The sequence below is a fragment of the Tarenaya hassleriana genome, unplaced genomic scaffold (assembly GCF_000463585.1).
Source record: "Tarenaya hassleriana unplaced genomic scaffold, ASM46358v1 Cleome4, whole genome shotgun sequence".
In the NCBI taxonomy this organism is placed as follows: domain Eukaryota; kingdom Viridiplantae; phylum Streptophyta; class Magnoliopsida; order Brassicales; family Cleomaceae; genus Tarenaya; species Tarenaya hassleriana.
In genome coordinates, this window is record NW_010966881.1 from 3,050,450 (window position 1) to 3,070,839 (window position 20,390).

General features: G+C 38.1%; 4 protein-coding genes across 11 annotated transcripts in view; 3 read left to right on the forward strand and 1 right to left on the reverse strand.

Annotated features, from left to right (window-relative positions):
- Positions 1 to 589: 589 nt before the first annotated feature.
- On the reverse strand, positions 590 to 4,882 carry LOC104823679 (squalene epoxidase 1). Of its 2 annotated transcripts, none has more exons than XM_010555355.2 (8): positions 4,541 to 4,882; positions 3,314 to 3,425; positions 3,026 to 3,200; positions 2,490 to 2,658; positions 2,130 to 2,348; positions 1,484 to 1,759; positions 1,100 to 1,378; positions 590 to 996 (listed from the first exon to the last, which is right to left on the reverse strand). In XM_010555355.2, the coding sequence occupies exons 1-8, from the start codon at positions 4,775 to 4,777 to the stop codon at positions 865 to 867; spliced, it is 1,599 nt and encodes a 532-aa protein (XP_010553657.1). In that variant the 5' UTR covers positions 4,778 to 4,882; the 3' UTR covers positions 590 to 864. The 2 variants fall into 2 exon arrangements, with proteins under 2 accessions (XP_010553657.1, XP_010553658.1); XM_010555356.2 differs by lacking the exon at positions 4,541 to 4,882 and adding an exon at positions 4,057 to 4,475.
- A 301-nt stretch (positions 4,883 to 5,183) lies between these two features.
- LOC104823680 (70 kDa peptidyl-prolyl isomerase) lies at positions 5,184 to 10,194 on the forward strand. Of its 2 annotated transcripts, XM_010555357.2 has the most exons (13): positions 5,184 to 5,487; positions 5,676 to 5,762; positions 5,900 to 6,160; positions 6,297 to 6,377; positions 6,463 to 6,543; positions 6,621 to 6,815; positions 7,328 to 7,417; positions 7,522 to 7,697; positions 7,841 to 7,963; positions 8,826 to 8,969; positions 9,361 to 9,488; positions 9,565 to 9,697; positions 9,910 to 10,194. In XM_010555357.2, exons 1-13 carry the CDS (start codon positions 5,283 to 5,285, stop codon positions 10,000 to 10,002), a joined length of 1,797 nt encoding a protein of 598 aa, XP_010553659.1. In that variant the 5' UTR covers positions 5,184 to 5,282; the 3' UTR covers positions 10,003 to 10,194. The 2 variants fall into 2 exon arrangements, with proteins under 2 accessions (XP_010553659.1, XP_010553661.1); XM_010555359.1 differs by lacking the exons at positions 5,184 to 5,487; positions 5,676 to 5,762; positions 5,900 to 6,160 and having other exon boundaries at positions 6,295 to 6,377; positions 6,463 to 6,518.
- A 435-nt stretch (positions 10,195 to 10,629) lies between these two features.
- LOC104823682 (transcription factor bHLH74-like) lies at positions 10,630 to 14,063 on the forward strand. 3 transcript variants are annotated; one of them, XM_010555361.2, is made up of 7 exons: positions 10,630 to 12,063; positions 12,217 to 12,426; positions 12,509 to 12,574; positions 12,909 to 12,977; positions 13,079 to 13,150; positions 13,227 to 13,364; positions 13,708 to 14,063. In XM_010555361.2, exons 1-7 carry the CDS (start codon positions 11,590 to 11,592, stop codon positions 13,765 to 13,767), a joined length of 1,089 nt encoding a protein of 362 aa, XP_010553663.1. In that variant the 5' UTR covers positions 10,630 to 11,589; the 3' UTR covers positions 13,768 to 14,063. The 3 variants fall into 3 exon arrangements, with proteins under 3 accessions (XP_010553663.1, XP_010553664.1, XP_010553662.1); XM_010555362.2 differs by having other exon boundaries at positions 10,630 to 11,815; positions 11,909 to 12,063; positions 13,227 to 14,063; XM_010555360.2 differs by having other exon boundaries at positions 13,227 to 14,063.
- Positions 14,064 to 14,875: 812 nt separating this feature from the next.
- The window catches only part of LOC104823683 (CSC1-like protein RXW8), a 7,862-nt gene continuing 2,347 nt past the window's right edge, over positions 14,876 to 20,390 (forward strand). For 3 of the 4 annotated variants that reach the window (XR_773355.1, XR_773356.1, XM_010555364.1), the window contains exons 1-11: positions 14,876 to 15,055; positions 15,714 to 16,103; positions 16,210 to 16,356; positions 16,542 to 16,605; positions 16,738 to 16,947; positions 17,586 to 17,774; positions 18,133 to 18,431; positions 18,637 to 18,913; positions 19,208 to 19,483; positions 19,870 to 20,103; positions 20,193 to 20,367. Coding sequence is in view for 2 of the 4 variants with exons in the window: in XM_010555364.1 (XP_010553666.1) it covers positions 15,823 to 16,103; positions 16,210 to 16,356; positions 16,542 to 16,605; positions 16,738 to 16,947; positions 17,586 to 17,774; positions 18,133 to 18,431; positions 18,637 to 18,913; positions 19,208 to 19,483; positions 19,870 to 20,103; positions 20,193 to 20,367 (2,152 nt within the window). In the remaining 2 variants the exon portion in view is untranslated. Of the gene's footprint in view, positions 15,056 to 15,713; positions 16,104 to 16,209; positions 16,367 to 16,541; positions 16,606 to 16,737; positions 16,948 to 17,585; positions 17,775 to 18,132; positions 18,432 to 18,636; positions 18,914 to 19,207; positions 19,484 to 19,869; positions 20,104 to 20,192; positions 20,368 to 20,390 lie in introns of those variants that run through there. The other variant, XM_010555365.2, reaches the window with a different exon arrangement.

The window sequence follows — 20,390 nt, forward strand, 5'->3', positions numbered from 1 at the left end:
AGCGTTCGTCCAAATATCTTAAACATAATAAATTTATTTTATGCTCTTTTAGTACTCATTGTCCATCATTAATTTTATATCCAATCAAAACCAAAGCCCTAATTATTAAATACTTTTTTCTGCTTGATGAATCGTAATCGAATCATTTAGTTTTAGTCCAGAAAATTGAATTGAATCAAATAATATTCATACATATTAAAAAAGAATTCGATGCTAAAGACCAATTGGCATGATTTTCTAAATAAAATCAAAATAATCTATATTTAAGTCAATCAAATATAAATAATAAAAAGTATAATTTGAAACTAAATCATTTTTAATAAAAATCGAAACAAATGTAATGTAAGTTTACAATCAATTGAAACCTAACGTAAAATCAAATAAGTATGATTTTTTAATCAAATATATAAAATAATCAAATCAGAACTATACGACTCCTGGTTAAAGTTTACGAATTTAACGAAAACACGGTTTGTGAATTTAATCTGTTTGCCCGGTCTTCTTGATTATGGTGTGGACCGACAGTTCTTTTCAAACATTGTCTTCCGCCATTTCAACCGCTTACCAAATCAAACATTTTAACGCTGCATTTAAAATATAGCTTACGAGTTTGACATTATTATATACTAAAAAAATATAGCAACAAATTTCAAAATGATTTGAATTATATATCTGACTCAAGAGAAGAAGAAAAAAAAGTTTATCCAATGCAAAAGTCCAAAAAAAAAATAATTTCTCTCACCTGAAAAAGCCCCTTACGATTCACTTGCCAAAAAAAAAAAGAAAAAAGAAAAAAAGAGGAACGCACTCACAAAGAGAGAACATTACTTTGTAAAAAAGTAAAGTGGAACTTACAAACAACACTTATGATGTTTTTGTGCTCTGCCATTCGGATGGGGGAGGAGGAGCTCTGTAATAAGCAGGGACTGTTGCAGGGAAGAACATCTGCCTCACTCCTTCGGCTCTTATGATCGGAAATATAATCCCCGACGCTGCCTGCGATTTTATCCGATAAATTACTCGGTCAACCAAACGCGCACATGTCGAAAATACGACTGAATTATGATCGAGAAGATTAAAATGGCGAAAATAACTGTACCGAGATCAATCTCGCTCCGATCCATAAGCGTTTAGGCGAAGGGAATGGGAGTAACAACCTTCCACACCCGAATACCGCAACCGCGAAGAAATGGACTACTAAACTCATCGGTCGAGGGTTCAAACCTGAGAGCAACGAAACCGGCCCGTTAGAGAATACGCCCCCGAGACCTAGATAATCGAAACAGGCTTGTCGCATCTCGTTTCTCGCTTGATCTGGCGACGCACAGAACACTCTGTACAGTGCACCCGCCAAAGTATTGATCGTCGATGCCATAGGCTGGACAGAAAAAAAAGAGAACGATTTTAAAGAAATTGACTTTCGCGATCTGAACATTGTCAATAAAAAGCTTACTATGCTTAGGACGATGATTTATGATTTTACCTTACGCAAAGTGTAGAACGATTCAAGATATTTGCAGAGACTGGGAGCGTCATTAAGGTCCCGCAGGGGCTTAAGAAGATCGCGTAGGACGACAATGTCGGACAATGCAACGGTCATTCCTCCCCCGGTTAAAGGATGGCGCATGTTAAATGCGTCTCCCATTAGTAAAGCCCCGGGAGTAGGATGAGGCAAAGCGGGCATGCTTCTGTTCGGCATAGACTTGATGTTTCCTTTATCGATCGCAGCGATGAAAGAGTTGTAAATCTCGGCGGGTATCTACAACAGAGGATAGAAATCACCTTAATGCATGATCCTGCAAGTGAAGCAATTATCTTTCGCGGATCTAATTCGAAACGACTATTCACGGTGATGGGGGTGGCCAATTTAGTTAGCAACCGAATAATCGAATTGATCCAAACCGAACAATACCGAACTGAATTAAAAGAATAACTGAAAAATCTGAAAGTTTATTTGAAAAATGAATATTGTTATCAATAAAAACCGAACCCACGATAGAAACCGAACCAAATTCAATATAAAAATTGAATGTGTACAGTTTTTTTAAACCAAAATAACTGAACACGAACCGAAACCCCTAACATGAGAGATGTCGTGAAGAGAAGAAGTGCATAAATAGAGTTGTTACCTGAGGAGCCACGACATTCTTCAAGTAGTATGCCATTTCGCCGCTTGCAATAGAAGGCACTTTCTGACCAGGAACATCGACCAGACACCGGACCTCTGTGCTACTAATCGGATAGAGCAAAACCGGCGAAGGATCGGCTAAGACAACATGTCCGTGATTTTCGTATGGCAGACGACAGTTCTCGAGTACCAAGCCGACGAAAGAAGAGGGTACCTCTACCTGCATGAGATAATACCGATAGTACAGGGAATTGGTTGACCAAGACATTGCATTTTTACTCTGACCAATGAAGGTGAGAGAACAGGTTCTAATATGATGGATTAAATCTGCGTAGGAAAACAATATCGAGCATAATCTTACCTTGGGATTGCAAAGAGAGCGGCGAAGGTTAGAAAAGCAACCGTCACAAACTATAGTCAAGGCTGCAAATGCTGTTAGCTCTTCTCCAGCTTTATTCTTATATCTCACACCTTTGATTGTGCCGTTCTCTTCTAGAAGAGAAGTAACAGTTCCTTGCTCTAACTGAACACTGTTTGAAAGATTAGTAAGAAGAAAATTAGCATGAATATGCTACAAAGGCAGATTATCTAAGTATCACTTCAGCTCCAAAATCGTATAACAGTGTCGATGATCGAATCCGAATGACGTTCTATAACTAGATAAACTTATTATTAACAATATTCAGAAAATTAACAACATATGTTCCGCGCATCTTCATTTTATATCTGCTTAAAATATTATATTCTAAAATATCATGTAAAGACTTACAGGCAGGATAAAAAAGATCTTCTATATTTTCGAAATTTTGGTAATGCAAGCAGAAAACAAGTGAAAGGAGCAAAAGGGGAAAAAGGGCCCATACAAAGAAAGGCTTCTAAAAAAGGGGAAAGACGTACTTGGGAAGAGAAGCAGCTTTCCCTCGCATCCTCTGAATAAAGCGCCCATTGTGAAAACTCCTTCCGGACACATCCGAGTGAAACTTCTCCAAGGGATACGCCAGCCGAATGCGTTTATCGTCCTTGAAAAGTGCATAACCATACACACGCTGAGCATCTATTTCCTCCACGCAATCTGCATAAGGGTATACTGTCATCATTTACTGATAAGCAACCATAAACAAAACGGGAGGGAAAGGATGACTGCTCCACGGCTTACACATGGTCCTCAAGTAGAATTTTCCCTACCTTCAAGTCCCAACTCCAGTAACTTGAGGTAGCCACCAGGTTGTAATAACTCCCCAACAATCCGAGCTGGCTCTGACAAGTCTCTTTCAATCACATGTACTCGACGTTTATCCTGCATATCAAATTGCAGAGTAATTCCCAATTAGGTCACATTGTGAAGCAATGGATGTCATTCGAAAATGAGCATAGAAAATGCCTAAACAAGTACAAAATTATAGAAGTACTTCATTATTGTAGACAAAAAGGGAAGAAAAAACAAAAAATCTAGAACCAAAGTTCTATGTTGTTTCTTTTGGTCGAAATCCATCCAATTCGCTTTTGCATTAGAAGTTTAGAACACGGTATATGCCATCGAAGTCGATACACAAAGCAAAGTCCTTACAACGCTCAAGGCAGCAATTAGGACCAAACTAACTTCACTCATGGTATCATCTCACACAAGACAGATCAGAATCTCAATTAGAAATACTACACTCGAATTGTGTTACTTCAGCAACGTGGTCAAACCCTAACCTTTAGTAAAATTATCCTAATGAAGTTTTTTCCTACCTAACGGTCCTAACCAAATAAACTTGGGCGTATTATCATAATCATAGAAAATGCTGAGGGAGAGAAATCCCGATTTCTAGGTGTTTAATTTTTGAATCCTGTTATTTAATACTTTAAATAGCCCATAAAGTCAATCAAGGATCATAAGTTTCAAAATTTCATCAAAAATAAAACTCAAGACTATTGTAGTTGACCTTGCTGATGTCCTCGAGGAGTAAAAAGATGACGAATCCAAAGTACCTGAGCATTGCGTGCAGCAATTTACTTTTCATTCGGAGATAATTTGCGCAAAACCAAGAATTTGAACAGAACATTTGATTTGAATTTTTGTTTCTCGAAATTTCTGCGTACGACTGCACTCTTAATCAACCAAAACGAAGAAGAACAGAAACTTATTATTTTGAAAAAAATATGAAATCTCCAGTGCCCCTAGGGCTTTTCTAAACAAGTTCATAGCGATGCTCATACCAGACTCGAGCCGATCAATCACACGAATTGTTTCAATACGGACAAATAATCAGAATAAACCAAAGCACACGACGACTAGACATAAACTTGAATCCACTTGAATCAGAAAACATTCTCCCATCCCTCCGATTTCCTAATTCCAGTATATGGAAACCAAATCCGCAAAAAAAAAAAAAATCATCGTCAACCTAATCGAAGAGGAAAAATGACCTTTCCGAGAGTGTAGGCGAGAGCTGAACCAGCAACGCCGGCTCCAACGACAATGACGTCGGTGGCGGAGGATCCAATGTCGCCGGAGAATGCGGAGGAGGTTCTATCGAAATCGATCCTCGCCGGAGTTCGGTCTCTCGTACGGCACAATCTCCTCGGCTTCACGAGAAATCCGTAAAACGCAGCGATGGCGAGGATGAAGGCCGAGATCCAACCCCATGGATGAGGGTCCATCATCGTAATGCGGAGGATTTCGACGAAGGAAGGAAGGGGCAAAGGTTATACTGACTTGTCGTCGTCACGGGGATTTCATGCTTTGTCGTGATATCGCGCTGGCAAAATCAGTCGTTTACTGAAGTTTGCTGTTTTTGCAGCCCACCGAAACGCTTTCACACGTCACATTTTTCAATATATATATTTTTATAAAAATTTCATATTTTATAGAAAAAATCTTAAATCAATTAAATCCGAATTCGTAATTTATTTAATAAAAGGATGAACTAATGGGGCTTTATCGCAATTGTTTACAAAGTGGCTGTCAAAATAATATAGTGACAAGCAATCATACACCAAATTGCAAATATTAGAAATATTTTTCCGACATTTTTAACCTTTAATTTTGTTTTTATTTTATTTTAGAGGATTCTTCCGTCTTTTTCCATCTCCGATCAGTCTCAGTGTACTTCTCTTCACAGGCCGGGGAAGTCAAGCGCCGTTCGTCAAGCTTCTTCGTGAATCCCCCATGGCTGCGGAAGCTAAAGCTCGAGGAGCTCGCTTATCGGACATTGATGACGACGAACTGGATGAGGAAGCTGGTGAAGAGATCGAATCGGCTCCGCCTCTGGAAGTCGGAGAAGAGAGAGTGCTTGGCGTCTCCGGCGTCAAGAAGAAGCTCATCAAATCCGGCATTGGATGGGAAACTCCGGAATCCGGCGACGAGGTCACTGGTACCCACTCTCTTCGGGTTTCTTCACTCGCTTTTCCTTATTCGCTTGCGTTGGTTGTGTTTGTTTGATGAGAAAATTTTTTATGGCGAGAAACTTTGGGGATAATTTCCTCTGTTTCATTCTTTTTTTTTTGTTTCCCGATTTGAGTTTGAGTCAGGTCCTGTTCGATTTTGCTGGTACGTTTGCAGTTCACTACGTTGGCACTTTGCTTGATGGGAAAATCTTCGACTCGACGAGAAATGGGGATGACCCTGTGACATTAAAGATTGGAGAAGGTGAGATTTTTGTGTTGAAATTTTGGTTCTTTCTCTTCTTTTTTTTTGGTTGATTTTCGTTGTTGCTCGAGATTTTAAGAACTTGAATCAGTTTGTTTTCCTTTGCTTAAATTGATGATGCTGTTCGTGTTCTGTAGCTACTATGATTCCCCGAGGCTTGGAAAATTGTATTATAACAATGAAAAGAGGGGAATGTGCCTTGTTCACATTGCCTGCTGAGCTCGTTTATGGAGCTGAGGGCCATGAAAACGTGCCTCCCAATTCCATTGTTCAGTTTGAAGTCGAACTTATCTCATGGATTTCTGTGGTGGACCTTCGTAAAGATGGTGGTATTATCAAGAAAATTCTGCAGAAGGGAAATAGAGATCAACGCCCTGGTGATTTGGATGAAGTTCTTGGTAAGTACATGTTACTCATGGCTGATTGGGTTCCTTCTGTATCTTTTGTCAACTTGTGAATTATGTCTTTGCTACTTTGGTTTCATGGTTTAATCATATGCTACAATAAAATGAGTGATTGTTTTTGTTGTTGCAGTACGGTACCAAGTGGAGCTTGTTGATGGTGCTGTTGTAGCCAAAACTCCAGAAGAAGGGATTGAGTTTTGCGTGAAAGACGGTAATTTATTTTTTACACCCTCTGGTTTAGAATTGTGTGTAGGTTTTTCGTTTCAATTTCTAATTTGTTACACTTTGGTTTCTAGGCCATCTATGTCCAGCATTATCAATAGCAGTCGTGACCATGCGTCCAGGAGAAAAGGTCAAATTGATTGTTCAACCACAATGTACGTCTTGGTGCTACTTCTAACCTTTAACTTTGGTGGTTGAAAAGTTCTCTACTTTTAACCTGATATAAGTGCAGACGGGTTTGGAGAAGAGGGAAGAGATTCTGGTGGAGAGATCAGTGCTGTTCCACCAAATTCCATCCTAAATATTGATTTAGTTCTGCTTTCCTTCAAGCCTGTTATTGATGTTTCGGGAGATTCAAAGGTTTACAAGAAAATTCTGAGGGAGGGTGAAGGAACACTTGTTGCAGATGATGGTGCAACTGTAACTGGTATGTGTTTCTAGGATTTATTGTCTTATGGCCGAGTAGTCAGTTGCATGTTTAACACATTGGAAAGGAAGGTTTAAAAGTTTAGGTTGTTAAGTTAGGTCATGCTTGTTTAGAATTTGAACATTGCTGTAGTATTGCCATTTTACCGAAATTCATCCTTGGGAAAACAAGGAAACTTATGCAGAAGGATTAAGATAATTAAACTTAATTCTTACATTTGTGTATATGAGATTAGAACTTTCCATCTGCATTTCGAAACATCAAGTGGTTATTTCTTAACAAGGGAAAGTAGTATATGAAACTCTATAGATTTGTTACCCAGTGGAATGTAAAGCCATGAAGATACCGTTTCAAATCTTTTCAACTATAGTGCTAAAACTGGGAAAAGTGGACGAGAGAGATGAGCTTTTACTAATTGTTGAAGATCCCTTTCTCTGTGACTAGGCATGATAACACCTCACAAACATGCTATTTAATCGGAGTTTGCATAACCGATTTTGAGATTTATGCAGTCAGCTATGTTGCAAAGCTCGAGGATGGCACAATATTTGAGAAGAAAGGAGCTGACGGGGAGCAGTCTTTGGTTTTTGTGACTGATGAAGGTCAGTTCATCCATTCTAATCATGGCCCTGGTCCTACATCTGCATATAATCTCAACATTATGACAAGGTTGAATTGCTTAGCCAATTCTGTTTTTTGTTTATAGAACAAGTGATCCCTGCCTTAGACCGAACTGCATCAACAATGAAGAAAGGGGAGCAGGCAGTACTAACAATAAGTTCTGAATATGGTTTTGGAAATGTGGAAGTTCAGCGGGATCTTGCTAAAGTCCCTCCATGTTCAAACCTGATATATGAAGTTGAAATGTTGGACTTTGTCAAGGTAATAACTAGCACCGGAAAATTACAAACTTGCCTGTAGTATCTTCCCGTGAACTGGGTTTTCTATAAACTGGTGGTTCTGAGATTCTAAATCCTGTATATCCTGAGCAACCTTTCTAGATTCTGTGATGTTCATGAAAGCAGGAGAAAAGGCCATGGGAGATGAATAATCAAGAAAAAATAGAGGCTGCCTGTAGAAAGAAAGATGAAGGCAATCAGCTTTATAAAAATCAAAAGTACCAGCGAGCAGCGAAGAAATATGATAAGGTAACTCAATTGCAAATTTATACCTAACGATTTTAGGGGAGAGAATTACCTATTGTAATTGAAAAACTACAATATATCTGAATAAGTAAGGTCCCATTGTTAAGCTATCGAACGTGATCTATTACAAAGGGTAAGTTTGCTGTGGCAGGGGAGATAGATTCGCTTCTGCTACACATTGATAGCTCCTCCTCCTGCTTTCTACATGCGTCTTGTTTTCCTGTATGCATAGGTTGTCTCGTACCTTTGACATTGAATTCCGGGTAAAATACTCCAGATTCATCACCTATTAGGATAATATCTTCGGAATGAACAATTAAGATGTGGTCTTAGTAAATAAAGCATGATCAGGTTAACCAGTCAAGATTAGCTATCACATACAAGATGTCCCAGGTAATGTGACAAATGTCCAAGTTACTCAATAAATGCAATATTTTCAGTATGCATTAATTCCAAATGAGCAGGTAGATCTCTATATACTTATGGTAAATAATTCGTCGGTTTGTTCATTAAATACTTGTACGGATTTCTCCGATTTCTCAAATCCCGGGTATGATTTGACAGCCTCTTCTTTGAGACTTGAACTACTATACCATGGAATTTAAGATAGATCTAGGTTGCTCCTTTCGTTTGTAATGAGCAGAAAGCCCCTAAACTAGTAGTAGATCAGGCTGAGCTAAATCCCAAACATTCCCCACTATATCTGCAGAGTTTTAGATATGACACAGGAAAATAGAATTGGATCACGCCTGTGTTCTGCAGCAGCTCCTAACTTTAACTTTGCAGAGAAATGATAAACCAGGCAGTACAAGTTAATTCAACAATTTCTTTTGAATCCCTGAACAATTCTCTGTGTTGTTAACAGGCTGCTGATTGTGTTGAAGCTTGCTCCTTTGGAGATGATGAAGAGAAGCAAGTCAAGGCTTTGAGAGTGTCTTGCTGGTTGAATGGTGCAGCCTGTAGTCTCAAACTAAAGGATTTTCCGGAAGCTATCCGGTTGTGTTCAAAGGTAAATAAGTTAAACAAAAGGAAGTTGACTTGTTCGCTTCCTTCCAGTGTTGCTTCAGTTAAGCTTTTTTTTTTTTGTGTTTTCAACAAGCCTTGTGTGCACATCTGTGTTGGATGAGTAGGAAATGTTTTCCAGGCAAAAGCACAGCACTTAGTAAATCTTAAATCATAGTATCTTTTCCCTTTGCTATCCATGTACATGTCTTGGAAATTCACAAAATTCGGAAATTCAGTGTTTGAAACTCTAGAGCCCGAAATTTGTAGTTTGATGGGATTGGTAATGTTGATTACCGTACAGAAAAAAATGTGCTGGATTCTGGCATCTGGGTCATGAGTTCTAAGGCAGATGCAGTAAAACTGTATGTGAATCTCATGGTGGATCATTGTTGCAGGTGTTAGAAATCGAATTTTTAAACGTCAAGGCATTATATAGACGGGCTCAAGCCTATATTGAAATAGGGGATTTGTTTCAAGCCGAAATGGACATCAGAAAAGCTCTTGAGGCTGATCCTGAGAACCGGTAACTGTTTCCGCATAATATTCGATGTTTCTCCTGGGCATTAACATAGTAATTGACTTTATATATATATGTCCAGGGAGGTGAAGTCACTAGAGAGGACACTGAAACAATCCAAAGCGGAGACTGACAAAAGAGATGCGAAGCTTTATTCAAACATGTTTAAACGTCTTGCAACAAAAGACTCCCTTGACCTGTCTGCACCATCCAAAGTGAGTCCTTTCCATCCTTTTCTCTCGCTAGGGATGGACACTGGTCGGGTATCCAAGATTTTCGGATATCCTTGATGTCCAAACCCGAATTTTCGACTTGTGTTTTCAAGCATCTTAATCATATATTCGTTTCGTTGGTTCTTTTTTGCTTACGAAAGGGAAAAAAAGAAGCTTTTATTCAGTTCTTATGATTAAAATTATTGCTTTCGCAGAAATTAAAACTTACAGAAGCAGGAGAAGAGGAAAGGGAGATGAAACATGACGCGGACTCAGCTGCGGGTGATGCAGAACATTCCAACGAGTAGGCCTATTGAACAGTAATGGTGAAAGACGAGAGAAATCTTTGTACAATTCAGGTGAAGTACTAAGAAAAGACATTAAATTTTTGTTCTCGTCCTTCTGTTCTTTCTGTTAAAGAAATCTGTAACTATGTATGTGTAACTTTGGTGAATATCATTGTGAGATTTTAGCATACCGACTAATTAGATTTTAACCTATAAGGAGTATATGTGTATTTCTTGTTCGTATTGCTTAGTTAGCCTTCATCTCTTAGGCTTGGGGTTACATTCCAACCAAAATCAAGGGAAAAAGAAGTGTTGAGTTGGCATTCAGACCAAATGAGTGCATTAACAGCCAAGAGACTTCTGACAGAATAGTTGGCAAATCTTGTCAGTCAAAAAATAATTACCTACACTTACATACATACATATATATATACACACACTCTTGTCAAGGGGTCCTTCAACGAAGACAGAGAAAATGAGCAATGGAAAGTACCATAATATGGGGTCAAAAAACATGGTAATAATAATTTATGTAAGAAAAAAGAAACGGAGCGGCTGAAGCAGTTAGAGTCTGTCTTTATTTAAATCACAGATATAACGTCTCCTGTCTAGCAATAGCTTCCACAAGTAATCAAACGGACCCCCCCCCTCTCTCTCTCTTAATTGATTTGCTTTTTCTCTCTCTATTTCCATTAACATAATTATTTTATACTGTTCATTTGTTGTGCCTTTGGGTTGGAATTTGATGCATCATTGCTGTTTGTTCAAAGTATCCCCACAACTTGTGTTCTTTTCCATTTTTTCGTAATACCCAATTCAACGAAATCAGGATTTGATGCTCTTCTCTTGGGTGTGTACTGTCTCTCTCTATATTATCCAATTTTAGGGCACTGCAATTCCTTCGCATTTGATTCTTCTGTTATGCTCTTTTGAGATACAGCAACCCATCCCTGAGAATCCTAAACAGGGTTTGTGTCCATTTCCTCCGAAAAAAAAAAAGAAATGGATTCTTGGTTCTGTGATTCCAAAGACTTGATTTTGTTCTATACCCACCATTTTCCTTGGTCTATATTCATCTGGGCTGGTCTTTGAAATGCCAAATCTTTCCACTTTCTTGAAGCTGAAGAGATCGATTGAAAATTTCTATATTTTCTCAGACAGTCACTTGGGTCTCAAAAGGGAATCTTCTTTTGCCCTGTTAAGCCTTGTGACCTGTAACTTAGCTTGAATCCATGGTTTGATTTCACTTTATGCTCTGAAAGTTCTCGCCTTTCCTCTGTCTATTGATTAGTGTATCTCTATCTTTGTTCTTGTCGTTTGACTTGAGTGAGAATAGGGCATTGTTCGCTTCTGCTACATTTGATTTGATTCTCTATTGTTTTGGATTTCTTTTTTTTTTAAATTTAATTCGCTCTTTTTGTGTCAATGGGGCAGCTTCATTTTCTTCTCATTTTAGTCCCATCGACCAGTCTATAAAAAGCTTCACTTGCTCCTTGTCAAGTCTTGCAAGCAATCATCCCAACTTTTGAAACACAGTTCCTTGAAAGAGATAATTTTTGGGGTTATATCTTTAGGGTTTCTAGGGCTTTAGCTACTGAATTTAGAAGAATGGATGGTGAAATTGGGTCTAAGCATGGAGATGAAACAGGGATTTCAGAAGTTGATATGATATCAATGCCCTTTTACACAAAGGCGGATCCATTCTTCCCTTCTGCAGATTGGGATCATGTTGTGTCTGCAATGGTCTCAAGCAATGGCCTCTCAAGTTCCCATTGCATTTCTTTGGTAACAGACAATCAAGAAATGAGTAGTAGCTTTGCTCATTATGAATCGGGTTCGGGTTCGGGTTACTTAGACATCTCGACAAGTCTTCGTCCTTATCGAAACATGCCAGAATGTAACCAAACTGCTCATTGTCTTGGTTCAGACAAGAAGGGTGAGAGTGAAGGGAGATTGATGAGAACAGGGGAGGAGGTCCATGAGGGTCATCAAGTTTCAGAAGATGGTGTTCTTGGTGCTTCCCCTTGCAGAAAAAGATTGCAGCTCGAAACCAAGATGGTCCCTTCTTTGCAATGGAACAAGGTAATTACAGCTATATGGATTATTTCGATAGGGAGCCACTTGGATTAGAAAGTATCAGAATTAGTGCAGACTAAGATATCTACTTTGAATTAAGGAATTCAATGAGACATTTCAATGGCTTGTGATCGAATTAGTGATTGTTACTTATGACAGAAAGCTGTGGAGGAATCTCGGAAGGACGATCAAATCGAAGATCAAAGACAGAAGAAAACCGAATCTGAGAGGAACATGGTTGAAGATTCCGGTGCAAAGAAACCGACGAATAAGAAGAACTCGGGGAGCAGAGAACCTCCTAAAGAAAATTACATTCTTGTGAGGGCAAGAAGGGGTCGGGCAACTAGTTGTCACAGTCTTGCAGAAAGGGTAAAGCCGTTTTATAGATTATTCGCCTATTATGATTATGTATTATCGGTTTTGAGAGATTGGTTTTTGTTGCGCCTTCAAGGTTAGAAGGGAAAAGATCAGCAAACGGATGAGTTTGCTTCAAGAACTCGTCCCCGGATGCAACAAGGTAAAAGAAAAACTAAGAAATGAGATCTTAGTAAGCTTTCTTCAAACGGTAGTTTTAGCCGATTTTGGTGTAAAACACTTAAAAGAGAGAGTTTAATGAAGTTTCAATTGACTAATAACATCGCAAATGGTTAGAATAAGTTGTTTCATACTCGAAAACAACAGTTTTATGATACTTTCGCCGCTTCAAATTTTAACGTTTTATATCAAAATTGGACAGAACTTCAGTTTTAGGATTAGGATGTTGCCTAGCTGTTAAGTTGATTTATACTTTCATTTCTTGGCCGAAGAAACTTAGCTTAAGTCTTATACGGCGTTTAATATCGTTGAACCAGATCACGGGAAAAACAGTCATGCTCGATGAAATCATCAACTACGTCCAGTCACTACAACAGCAGGTCGAGGTAAAGATGTTATAGTAACCGTACTATTTAAGTTCTTGAGATGCTTTTAGTTATGGTTGGTCCATGAATTCTAATCAAACTTTTAATTTTCCTGTTTCCAGTTTTTGTCCATGAAGCTTGCAACTGTGAATCCAGAACTCAACATTGACATAGACAGAATTCTCGCCAAAGACGTAAGCTTTTAGTCTTTAAAATGAATATTTTCTGCAAGTTTTATGAGAACCACCCAATTACTTTCCTCTGTTTCAGATTCTTGGTTCAAGAGACAGAAACAGATCTATGTTTCGGTTAAACGCTGTAATGAATCCTCTCCCTCCTTTCGGCATCATTCAAGGCACAATACCGAACCTCCTCACAACGAATCCACAATTAGATCCAGCACCACAGGTAAAGGTGATCATGGGTCGGGTATCCGAGTTTTTTGGTATTTTTCAAAATAGATGTCATATATTAGGAGCTGATTCGGGTCAGATATCCAGATTTTCGGATTACCAGATCAACCTGAGATTTCAGTAAGTTGGTGTTTAAAATCTTTAAAGCCTAGAGACAGAAAAATCATTTTCGGATTTACTTCACGCTATAACTTGAGTTCACCTGGTATAGTGTTCGAGTATCCGAAATTCAGATTTTTTTGGCCCAGCCCTAACCACGGGCAAGCAACAAGCGAAGAAAACCCGGTTTGATCTCATGATTTGTTTTACCTCATCGTCAGTTAACTAATCTTGTGCAGACTGAACCAGAAGCTGAAATACAAAGCCTATATCGAATAGGGTTTGTCTCAAATTCATGAAATTTGGACAGTTTCACTGCAAGTGGTGAGTTATAAACATGCTGTTCTTCTCTATCTTGTTCTTTTGTAAGATTCAGTATCTTTTCTTTTTATCTGATCGATGAAAAAGATGCTTTTTACACTCCAAGGGACCTCTAATGCATCTATGGCAGAGAATCAAGATTCTAAAGACAGGAAAATGTACTTGGGTTTTGTATAGATGCTGGTATTGGTTCACTTATGTGTTTGTTCTTCAATGTTTTTGAAGCAGAAAAAAATGGAAATGGTTTAAGGTTTATAATGAAGTTCCATTGGAATCCGGTATCTCACATCGAAATCGAAATCTATAGAAAGTCCATGTGAATATCTTTCTCCAAATTTTGAAATGACAATGAGCCCGTGCCATTGTTGTGATTCGTGAATGTGATAAATATTTTGTTTCTGTAAAGTTTAAAATCATTAAAACAAATGCATTGGCTTTTTTTTTTCTTTTCTATTTTTTACTATATAATATTTTTTGGTAAACTATATAATATATTACAACATCTACGGTCGATGCTCTCCATAATAATTTTAATCTGCGGTGAGATTGTACCTATTAATTCTTTAAAACAATTCAAATTAAAAATATGTACATATATATATATATAAGTAATTAGATCTGGATAAAATATACAAAAACTTGCAGAAGTATAGAGTTCACAATTAAACTTTACTTTACATGAACCATATATTAGGAATTATAAATTATTTAATTATCTATAAAAGCTGCCTTACCTAACATTTTTTTTTATAATTTATATGAGAAAAAGTTGGTATCCTTTCTTGTTGTCCTTTTCTTAGCATATTACAGCCAAACCGTGTTAACTGTTAACCGACACTGATTAGAGCCACGTGTCTTCATCTGAACCGTTAATTTGAATTAATCGGTTACGTAGTAAAGCATGCTGCCTTCCGTGGTCGCTGTCGCACGATATCAAACGTGTGACAATCGCACCGGCCTTTGCCTGAATGCCACGTGGCTTAACCGTTGCACCCGCCATGATGCTCTGCTCACACAACGTGGCATTCTTTTTAAATTAGTTTCTTTTTTTTCCCCAAAAATATTTCTACTATATTATATTCTCCTTTAATCAAATTTCATCTTTTGTGGTCCTTGAAGTTTTGAAACAAGGAACACGAACAGCGTGGAATCGAGTTGTATCGCAATTTGGAATTTTCTTCGCGCGAGGAATTAGGTTTCTTAATCACTCGATTCGTGTTCTATAGGTTCCTTTGAAGTCTAGGCATAGTGTTGGCTTTTTCGCGTGTAAGTTATGATTCGAAATCTATTTTTTTAAATTGTAATTCGATCGATTTGATTGGCATTTCGTCTCTTTTGTTCTTTCTTTTCGCTTCGATTTCGGGAATTGTGCGCCTTCAGATAGAACTTTGGTATTGCTTATTGTTCTAGAGCGGTTTTCACGTGAATCAAATTCTGGGCTCTGATGGAATCTTTTCTCTTGTTCATGATTTCGATGTCTCGTGTATTGTAGTAGTAGTAATTTGAAGTTCATTGAATGAAATTGTGGCCCGTGATATGAATTACGTGATAATCTATTGAGTCCTGTGATCGAAACTTGTGTTTTGGAATTGAGTTCGCACATCAAAATAGTCTGTTCTCGACCCTGCAAGTATATGAATCCATTTGAAAATTTAATGTATATTGAGTTCATCCAGTTCCTGTCGCATAACTCAGAAATTTGAGTCTATTGTGGACTTTTTTTTTTTAATATCAAATAAGACACAATAATTAGCTCGTAATTGACATTTTTTGCTTGCTTCGGTGCAATGGCGTTTTAAGAATCAAGATTCTTATGCCTTGGATTAGACACTTTTGTTTCCTGAAATATAAGATACCAATCTGTATATTGTGGACTTTTTTTTTTTTTTTAATATCTTCCGTTCTGTTTGGTTTTTCCTTGCAGCTCCTTTCCACCTTGAGAGTCATCTGCTTGCTTACATCACCTCATGGCAGCTACGTTGTCCTGTTCTGTTTTCATTCGTTAGTGAAAGGGGTGTTGGACAGAAAGAGTGATGGACATATCTGCTCTTCTAACATCTGCTGGAATTAATATAGCGATATGCGTGGTGCTTCTGTCATTATACTCGATTCTTAGGAAACAGCCCGCCAATTATTGTGTCTACTTTGGCCGAAAGCTTGCTAATGGAAGAGTTAAACGTTATGATCCTTTTTGGTACGAAAGGTTTGTGCCCTCCCCAAGTTGGCTGTTGAGGTCCTGGGAAACCACTGAAGACGAGTTATTGGCTACTGCTGGTCTGGATGCTGTGGTTTTCATCAGGATGGTCGTTTTCAGGTTAGTGGAAGCTCTTCCAAAACCGACAACCCTATCATTCACTTCTACTTCTTTCATGTTTCTTGCTCTTACTTACTTTTGACTTTACATTTTTTTTCCTATGCAGCATTCGTCTGTTTTTCATTGCTGCTATTATTTGCATTGGCCTTGTATTGCCTGTTAACTATTATGGGCAACAGATGGAGCACAAGGAAATCCATTTGGAGTCATCTGATGCATTCACAATTGAGAACATTAAGGAAGGCTCAAAATGGTACAAAGTGGTATCGTCTAAGAATATGCGTTTGTTTGTGTTATTTCTGCCTAGTTTTATTCTCTGTCTGCGAAATTATATTGCGCCATACAAAGTTTGCACCGATCTTTTTAGGAAAGATAGTTCATATTTTATACAAAGAATGTGGAGTATTAATTTTAATTTTTGTTCTTGTTATATGCCAGGCTCTGGGCGCATTGTCTTGCATTGTATGTCATATCGTTTGCGGCTTGTATTCTTCTCTATTTTGTGAGGATCTTTTACCCTGGTTCATCTCATGCACACTCATATCTTTTCTTTTGATTGCGACTCCTTTCTCCTTACATTTTCTCTTTGTTTCATTTATCTCCCGTCCTCTGTATGTGTTTTTCTCCACTGTAGGAGTACAAGAGCATAGCAAAAATGAGGCTTGCATATATTACTGGATCTGCCTCGAAGCCTAGTCATTTTACAGTTCTTATCCGTGCTATTCCATATTTTCCTGGACAATCCTACAGTGAAACAGTGACCAAATTCTTCACAAATTACTATGCATCGAGCTATTTGTCGCACCAAATGGTCTACCACAATGGCATCATTCAGAGATTGCTGGTATTTACACTTTGATTCTTGGAACATCGATTTTGTACTATCAATTAGTGGTCTTTTTTATTTTGGCACTGGCTGCTGGGTGTTGAAACCTGCTCAGCTATCTCTTCTGGAAAGTATCTTGTCAAATTTGGACTTCATATCTACTAGCCTTTATTCCTTTTTGTTATGGAAAAAGAGTCTAACATTGATCTTTATACTTCTGAAAGTCCTTCGGAGGAGTTATTAAATTTTCTCCCTTTTATGTGCCGCATAACTACTCGTATATGGAGTATCATGTGTTATTTGACTGTTTTTGAATTACAATAACGAATAACCTGGCATAAAGTCTAAATTTTTATTCCTTCATCACTTACACGTGTTGCAAGTTCCGGGCGATAGGTTTTTGATGTGCATTCTCGGATTCTAAATAGATCTTCATCCGTAAAATGTATCATTTGTCTAACGTATGGTGCTACTCTGTGTAGTTCCATAACTTCTGATACTGAGTTTCTTCTGATATGACATCAGTTTCTTGTTGGTTACATGCTACGAACTGGAATACTATCATTATTATATAAATTCAGTTTAGGTTCATCGATCTGTGAAGTTCAAGAATGAGCTAATAATATGATCATTATTTGTGTCAATTTCTGTTTCAGCGTGATGCAGAGAGGATGTGCCAAGCTATAAAGCATGTTTCTCCAGATGTAAGTTGTAAACCCAGTTTGACTCGATGCACCTTCTGTAGCGGGGCTACACCTACAAGTTCCTTTCATATCCTTGCTCACGAGACAGATAGTAATAAAAGCATGGAGCTTGGTGAGTTGTCTTTGGCTACAACAGAGCAAGTAAGGAACTCCTGATTTTGATATTTGTTGTTTCTTCTGTCCAGTGGAAAGTTCGGATTTTATAGCACAACAAAGGTAGATTCTTTTCTATTATCACAAGATAATCGTAAATTCGTTGCTTTTCTTTCCAGCTTTGGACCCAAGCGTGAACTGTTGACTTTGGTTTTAGGTGTACTGAGACAAAAGACGATTTTTGGAAATAAATGATAGAGCCATATGGTTTGACAGTCTCAAGAGCTGCTATAGATCTTCCTTTTTTTTTTGTGCTGAATTAGAATTTAACAGTTGCTTACACTTTTAAGGAGGCGTGATTTAGTATGGTTTTATGATGAAATCTTTTTGGGCTGCTACTGTGCAGGAGCGTCCATCTGCTTTTGTCTTTTTCAAGACACGTTATGCTGCTCTTGTTGTTTCGGAGGTTCTTCAATCACCGAATCCTATGTTATGGGTGGCAGACTTAGCTCCAGAACCTCATGATGTTTATTGGAGGAATCTCCGCCTACCTTATCAGCAACTATGGATACGGAAAATAGCAACACTTGTTGGTGCAATTGCCTTCATGTTTGTGTTTCTCATACCTGTGACCTTCATTCAGGGTTTGACTCAACTAGAACAGCTCTCCCACGCATTTCCTTTTCTAAGAGGCATTTTGAAAGGGTGAGTATCATGCAGCTTTCTTGGCTGCGTAAGAACTAATGTTCAGTTCTGAGCCTTTTTCTTTTGTAGACCTTTTCGATATACCAAAAAACCGAGCAATTTATTGTTATATTTACATGACTTGAAAACAGAGTCCTGTGAATTCTTAGTTGTAAAGACAGAAGATTCATTTCTCAAGCTAATCAACTGTTTAAAACGTTTGCAGGAGGTTTATGAACCAAGTCATCACAGGGTACTTACCAAGTGTCATCTTGATACTCTTTTTCTATGCGGTTCCACCCACAATGATGTATTTTTCGACATTGGAAGGATGTGCATCACGGAGTAGAAGGAAGAGAAGTGCATGCATCAAAGTTTTATATTTCACCATTTGGAATGTATTCTTCGTGAATATTCTTTCAGGATCGATTATCAGGCAATTAAGCGTGTTCTCGAGTGTTAGAGACTTACCAACGCAACTTGCCAAAGCAGTGCCGACACAGGTAGTTTTTCCATGATTATTTCTCTGTTAGATTCTGAAATTTTCATCTGTACTATCTTAATTCTGAAACCACCGGCAATATCTCTCAGCTTGATTTTCTATTATTTATCAGTGTCCTTTTTGCATAACTTCCTCTCCCTCTCTCTCTCTTACCCACTTTAATTCCAATTGTAAACCATATTTCTGAGAGTACATTATGATTCCCTTGTTCCCCATGTCTTTAGTCATTTTTTCATAATAAATGAACTGCTTTCCAGCCTTTTTTAAATTCTGAACGATCATTGATTCTCCGCAGGCTAGCTTCTTCATGACTTATGTTTTCACATCAGGTTGGGCCAGTTTGGCATGTGAAATCATGCAACCCATTGCTCTTATCTGGAATCTGGTTGCAAAACTTATTGTCAAGAACCAGGATGATTCGTATGTGACGCTGAGGTTTCCGTATCATACTGAAATTCCAAGGCTACTTTTGTTTGGGCTCCTTGGTTTCACCAATTCTGTCCTGGCGCCTCTTATACTGCCATTCTTGCTGATCTATTTTTCCCTCGCATATCTTATATACAAAAATCAGGTACATATTTCGATGCCAAGGCGCTCTGATCACTTTTACATAAATATCTGTCTGTAGTTACTAATGAAGCTCTATAAACATGGATCTCTCGTCATTAGAGTCTTAGCTGCACGGCATAACATTATTTTGTGTTAGTACATAATTTTTTATGGCTTTTTTCTTCCTTTCTGGATTGTTAGCTTTCAGATATAAGATGCAACCTTGCTTGGAAGCATCATCTAGTGTGTCCTGAATGTACCTGCTTCTGAATCTCTGTGATTAATGATTTACGTACATAAGCTGGTTTTGGATCTAGGCTCGTACTTTGAGTAGATTTCAATGTGGGTTTATCATTACGATCATCTGGGTAAGACCCTAACGTCTATGAAGTTTCTTTTTTCTTTCAGATACTCAACGTCTACATTACCAAATATGAAAGTGGTGGACAATATTGGCCTATTTTCCACAGCACAACACTGTTTTCATTGATCCTGACACAAATTATAGCGTTGGGATTTTTTGGATTAAAGCTCTCGCCGGTGGCTTCGGGTTTCACCATCCCTTTAATTCTTCTCACTCTTCTTTTTAGCGAGTATTGCCGGCAGAGATTCTTGCCAATTTTCAAGAAACATCCAGCTCAGGTAGACATTCGTGAGGAAAACATGGGTATTTTACTGGTTTGGATATGCACATCTCCTGGGCTCTTGATAGGTTTTGTTTTGTGTTGCAGGTTCTTATAGACATGGACAGAGAAGATGAGCAGTCAGGAAAGATTGAAGAGATACACAAAGTTCTGCAAACTGCGTATTGTCAGATCCAGTTATCCTCCCAGGAATCGAGCAAAGCTGGGAGCAGTGTTCCTTGCTCAGATCCAGAAACACAAGATCCTGAAAATATGAATCAAGGTTTCTTTTTTTTTTTTTGGGGG